General features: G+C 30.8%; 1 protein-coding gene across 1 annotated transcript in view; it reads right to left on the minus strand.

Annotated features, from left to right (window-relative positions):
* LOC106461332 (general transcription factor IIH subunit 2-like) overlaps positions 1 to 4,978 on the minus strand; it is a 78,196-nt gene extending 73,218 nt beyond the window's left edge. Inside the window, exons 1-3 of the mRNA XM_022388202.1 lie at positions 4,867 to 4,978; positions 1,980 to 2,091; positions 562 to 648 (exon numbers count right to left, since the gene is read on the minus strand). Coding sequence (XP_022243910.1) covers positions 562 to 648; positions 1,980 to 2,091; positions 4,867 to 4,925 — 258 coding nt within the window. The 5' untranslated portion in view covers positions 4,926 to 4,978. The remainder of the gene's footprint in view (positions 1 to 561; positions 649 to 1,979; positions 2,092 to 4,866) is intronic.
* Positions 4,979 to 6,855: the final 1,877 nt, after the last annotated feature.

Here is a 6,855-nt window from a genome sequence, read left to right on the forward strand (position 1 = left end):
TATATATATATCTCTCTCTCTATATATATATATATATATATACATGTGTGCGTGTGTGTGTGTGTGTGTATATTTATTTATTTCTATCTCAAATGCTTATAGTTTTTGACCAATCTGAACCAAACTTGACATACAACAGCTAGTAGAAAATAATTCTAAAGATTACCTTAGGTACACAATCGAAAGTTGTGTTTTTATCCACACAGCAAACAATAATTACAAATCTACTTCAAATTAATTGAAAGTATTTCACAATAGTTTATAAACACTGTTTAGCGTGTATTTTCACTGTTTCATTTATACACTGATTTTGAATAGGCTACACTAACCTAGTCTAGCTGTCAGAAAACCAAAAATATAATCCCCAGGTGATTTGAACTTGCCATTAAAGGATATAAATTGAATGTATAAGTAAAGAAATAGACCTTCTCAATTTTTGTTTTTTTTTATAAAGGCGGGCATATCTTTTTAATTTATTTTAAAATACAGGCAGATAACTAGTGTCAAATCTAAATTAGAAAGAATAATTAAGTTCAAAATATACATAAAAGATAAAACTACCTTAATTGTGCACAGATGTCTTGTTGGCTTCAAGTCTTGTACAGCCATTGCTTCAGAAAGATCAACTATAACAAACAAGTGCCTCATCTACAAAGAGTAAACACATTTAACTGAAACATATTATTAAAACCTGGTCTTTGACCTGATTAATATCACATTCTTCTAGCACAATAATTGCATTATATAGACTAAAATATTATTATTTATTCCCTGTTATTATATCTGGTACTGCGGCCATTAGAGAAGGACAATTACTGGAATTTGATAATTAATCATCGGGTTCATTAATCAATTACACTCAACTAATTGATTGTTTTTACATGAGACTTTGATAGTTGGAATAATTGAAAATAGTAATAATCTGAAAAATTAAGTATGATTAGTTGATTTTTTCATGATATTAGTTGATTTAATAGTAATTTCAATTAATTATTTTATGTTATACTAATTGATGTAATCATTGCTCAAAGGCAATTGAGTAAATTGCTCAGCTCAAATAACCATTTAACTTTTAATTACAGTTTAGCTAATCTGTATATAACAAGAGGCTGTACAGTATAATCACCTGTATTATAATGTTTTTTTCTAAGATGTGTATACATTAAAAACTAACAAATATCTAAGAGGATGTACAGAAAGCACAGTCTGCATTTTTCAATGTAATGTTTTTGTTATAATACATTCAAGCAAATCAAATTTCAGAACCTTCTCAAAATATGAATACTGGCTCATTAAATTAATTAACATAAAATTTTCACTTTGCTCATCACATTACAAGGATTTATAACAAGCAAACTTGTGCATCTTTGTCTGTTCATTCAGCATAATAGTTATAATACATCCATTTGCTTTTTTTTTTATATAAAACTTATGTTAGAGCAAAGGACAAGTACACTGCAGAACAAATGTCAAAGTACATAAATTAAAGCTTCAAAACCTTTACAAAACAATACAATGAAGTACATGCTTTCACTGTAACTGTCAGCATGAGAACTAATAGAAAAATGGAGAACCAAAAAATGTCATAATGACATTTGGTTTCTGACATCCCTCTAAAATCATGCCTCAATTTTTTCCAACAAAAGAAAAAAAAATAGCAAAATTTAGAGAACAGAACATAAAAATGTTACATAAGGCTATGCTTGAAGGAAGAAAATCTTTGAGTATTTTACATGCAAAGAGAAGTTCTGACTCACTTCATTAATTGACCTTTATTAAACTCATTTGTTTGCAGTAATTAAGTTTAATTTTTCAGCAAAACAACCAAGGAATGACTTAACAATTATGAAACAAACAAAAACTTATAATTTACTTATAAACAATGTACAATACCAAAGACTTTATTTAAAATAATGCAATAACACAATAGAAACATTAAAAAATCTATAGTAAATTAGTTAAAAAGTAAACTAAGTTACCATTCCAAGGCGAATATTTTTCTTTTTTTGTAGTCGAAGTCTCTTGTTGCGATGAAGAATTTCTTCAACACTACCTTGAAGAAGTCCTTGCTCATCTTCATGAATACTTTCCCTTTAATAGAGCAAAAAAAATTAAAGCAATGATTGATAATCAACTGTTTAAAATTTACAATGCACGTCAGATCACCTTGTTTCAATTTTACTTTTTTTATTGCAAGATACAACCTTATTTTACTTATTTTTTTGGGACATGTGACAATTCTTGTTGTTTTTTCCTCTAAAATTAAATTTCTTGTTAACTGACAATACTTTCAACATTTATTTGAGTTTTCAAGTGGGAGCTATCAAACACATCAATTGAGACTTTTATAGGCTAACACACTGAAAGCAGAAGGGCTATTTTCTGAGTCCTGTAATGTGTTTGCAAAAATTCCTAACAAATATTATCAAATGATATTTTATTTCCATAATGAGTGATTGGTGCTTCTATGGCATGCGGTCTACACAGATACTATCATCAACTTTTGTTTATTTACAACAGGCACCATTTATTATAAATAATGATTTTAAACTAATAAAGTACAGAATACCATTGCATAACGTTTTGGGGGCAAATATAATCAGAATGAAATAAATCAAAACAATCAAACCTAGCACAATTATAACCTAAATTTAAGGTACTCTTCTGGAATACTCAACTTAATAAATTATTATTATTTGCTGAACAAAAATGTGGAAAGATATAAATTATTTAGCAAGAAATTATGTTTTAGTGAATCATTAAAATGGTGATGATGATAGTATCTGTGTAGACTACATGCTACAGTGTAAATATCTTTGTAGACCGCACACTATAGAAGCACTGTGTGATTCCTAAGTTTCTAATTTCAGTGTGTGAACAGGACCATCTCACTGGTGCACTTGATATCAAATTGCAAGTGCCAAAAAAAGTGTCAGAACTGTGCAAGTAGTTGTGGTATCAAGTAACTTGAAATATTGTTAAAAGGTAATGATGAAGAATGATGAGCTTAGTAAATTGTACAAATCATGAATAATGAGCAAGCAAGTCTGTTTACAGAATATATTGTATTGTAATTAATTCTAATGAATACAATCTAAAATATAATTAAGGAACCTTTAGCATGCCTTACAAGTGATTAAATAGTGACTAAAACTCAGCATCAATGTTTCAATAAAGTCTTGTTTCTTCAAATTTTTGGTCATGGTAGTCACTGTAGTCTACTTTAGGTAATCTCTATAGTTGCATTTAACTTTAAGAGGCAATTGCAATATCATGTCACAAGAAGTTTTCTATTTCTATTTTGAACTAGTATGACAAAAAAAAACAATTATTCAATCTGGCATGAAGCCTATTTATTTTTATTTTCCAGTTTAGAATCAAAGTAGCAAAAGATGAATCAGTGTTAACAATGAGCTTAGTAAAGTCATGGAACCCACATTAACAGCAGTAAACACATATCAGCAGAGAAAATACTTGTTCCTAAAACCCCAAATATATATTTTTCTGATTGTTTTAAATAAATTAACCCATAATTGTGGAGGATTTTCTTCTAAAATTAACTGAGAATCAATAATCAAAGAGTTTCATTTGTTTCTGGAGGAAGCCCTGCATTAAACAGGTAAAACTAATTGGTCTATGACTTCCACTGTTCCAGGGCAACTCTTACCTTTGATCTTATTTAAAACTTTTGTCTGGTTCTGGTCTTTAATTTATCTTTTATCTATATCTGATTTACTTACCAGTATGTGATTAATATCTAGACGGTTCGGGTCATTTCCAGTACTTCCCTAAAATGCTATGGATCAGGAATATTGTTAATACCTTCTCTTTCTGTATATTTCAAACTAACTTTCTGGCCTTTCCCTTAACTTTATCTAAACCTTCGCTATCACTCTTTACAGCTGGTAACAAGATGGTTAAACAACACTTCTGTGATAGATAGAAGAGACTTGTATAAAGTAGAAAAATTTACTTTATTGAATACTGAACTAGGTCCTTTTAATAATGTCTAATTTGCTGTTTGCTATGAAAGTATTTTTTAACATCACTAATGAAGTTTCACACAATATCCCTGAATTTCTAGAAGAGTTGTCCTCTTTGACAACAGCAGACAAGGATAATTCACACAATACTAGCATGCTACACATTATATTGCATTTTTAACATCCATGAACTTATGAAGAATGTAACAAGTGTAACGAAAAATGTAATCAAACTTTAAAGTTTAAAAATTATACAGGCCATTTGTACTGATGTTTTTTAATAATGCATACCAGAGGCATCATTAGGTACCCAAAAGATTCAGAGCTTGGGCCTATAAGCACAGGAATTTTAAGCATTTAAGTATGATATTGATCATGGTTTTCTATTCTGATTTTTCAAGACAGTAACTGGGGATTCAGAGCACCGTCAAACAGCATCACGGCATGGGTCCCATGTACCAGTGCCTAGCAAAGCCTCTATATGGCAAATTACCTTTAACTTGTTCAATCCACACTAAATGAAAGACACAGAAAAGCACAGATAGCCCACTGCGTAGCTTTGCGCTTAGTTACAAACAAATGGACACAAAAATTGAATAATACAGCATTTAAATAATCCAAAGAAACTCCGTAAATTACTTTTTACAATATTAGATCTATCAAATCAGTTGGATAAAATAATTTTAATCTGAAATACTTGATAAAAGGAAAATAAAATTCATATTAATAAATAACATACAATTTACAAGATCCCTCCACACTGCCATAGATTATTGCTATTATATTTAAAAATGTACTTAAGTATAAATACTTACGGATGTTTTATAACATTTCAATAAAGCATAAGTATTAAATTTTCGAAGTCCAATTTAACATTACTTACCAGGTTTTTTCATACTCTGTTTCCCATCTATAGCTGCTAGGATCCTCCTCCTCAGCCATCCTTCAAAATTTGTGTATGCACCTTATATCGATCTAAGAGTTACCTCTGTAAATAGTCATTGAAGCAGAAAAACATGAAACAGAGCCCTCTGTTATATTAATTAATATATTAAAAAATTCTTACCAAAGTTTTTATTATTCTATAAAAAATGAATTGTTCTTTTACTTTTTTCAGATCTATTGTCTATTACAGAAGAAAATTAGGTTGGGTGTAGCCTAGTGATTAACATGTTGTACTATGAAACTTAAGGTCCAAGGTTCACGCCGTTGAACATGTTCTGCACATTTAGTCATATGTGCCTAATAAGAGTGAGAGTCAATCGAGCTATTTTTAAAACGGTTCCTAACTGTTGTCTAATAACCTTACAGACCCGAGATTAGCCGAGAACCAAAATTTTGCAATCAAACTTTCTTTATCTTTTTTCTCCTTTTGTCGGCTGATATATCTTTATTTATAATTTTTTCCAAACTCATTATAAGTTGCCCCCTAGTGGCACAGCTGAATGTCTGCGGACTTACAACACTAAAAACCGAGTTTCGTTACCCGTGGTGGGCAGAGTACATATAGCCCATTGTATAGCTTTGTACTTAACTTCAAAACAAACAAACATTACGAGCTTAGTATTTTGTTACATGTCCCAGACAATTATGTGGCAGAGTTTGTTGTGTTCTTTTGTTGTTGTTGTTTTTTGTTTGTTTGTTTTTTCGCGTGTGAGTGTGTTTTGTTTGTTTGTGTTAGTGCAAAGCTATTTGTGCTGTGCTCACCACAGGGAACCAAACCCTCGATTTTAGCATTGTACGTCCATTAACTCACCGCTGACACAACAGGAGACCTGGAGCAGACAGAATTCTTTCCATAACGTAGACAAAATGGACTATATCTTTATCGTACTGGTGTCATTTCATAATCGTATAGTACTTAGGTAAGTGATCATTCTTATCACACATATTCACCCTATCGCCAAGGGTTTCCTTTACGGCACATGGTTTTAGTGTCTTATATTCAAAATTTTATTAAACTACTTTTTGTTTATGGTATACCAATTTGTATAACATAAAATCTTAACCAGTAATTCATATTCTAATAATATGTAAGTTTTATGTTCTTAATTATATAAGACAATATTGTTACGTATTTGTTCGTTTGATAATTTCCTTAATTTCCGGTATAGATTCTTTCCGAGGAACTTCAGCGATACAAGTCCTTTCTTAATTAAAACTAGTTTATTCGTTCTGGATACAACTTTGTAATACACTTAACAACTTTTATAACACACGCTATAAATCGCAATGATTCACACACACTTTACTTACGGTGCCTAGTGTTCGTTTGACTCAATTATCTATCTCTTCAATCTATCTATCTCTCCCCTTTATTTGCCGGGCTAATATACTAAAAAGAGGGCATCCCGAACAAACTAGGAAATTCACGATCATTCGAGAAACTTATTGCACACACCACTAGCGCCAATGCGCCAGCAGAGTCACGTGACTTCCGCTGTCGTAACAATATTGTAAAAAATCCTGAATTTTCCAATAGTCTGACACATGTGACTATATTGTATCCACCACGTCTCCAGTAACTACGAAATTAAATGTAAATTACTCACTATAAAATCGTCATTGCACAAACATACCATAATTTTTATAGCCTTCAATTTTGTTTCATTACAGAGCTATCAAATAGTAAATCAGACTCCTCCTACCACACCCACCTGTCACATCCTCTCTTTCAGGATTTGTTAATAGCTCTCTCTTACCTTTAATTCTATATTATTGTTACGTCTCTGTTCGTTTGTTAATTTTCCGTAAAACTTCTTTCCGAAGAAACTTTAGCGATACAAGTCCTTTCTTAAATAAAACTAGTTTATTCTTTCTCAATACAACTTTGCAATACACTTGATTTCCACAGTCACGCTATAACTTAAAC

This window comes from Limulus polyphemus, unplaced genomic scaffold (assembly GCF_000517525.1).
Source record: "Limulus polyphemus unplaced genomic scaffold, Limulus_polyphemus-2.1.2 Scaffold936, whole genome shotgun sequence".
Lineage (NCBI taxonomy): Eukaryota > Metazoa > Arthropoda > Merostomata > Xiphosura > Limulidae > Limulus > Limulus polyphemus.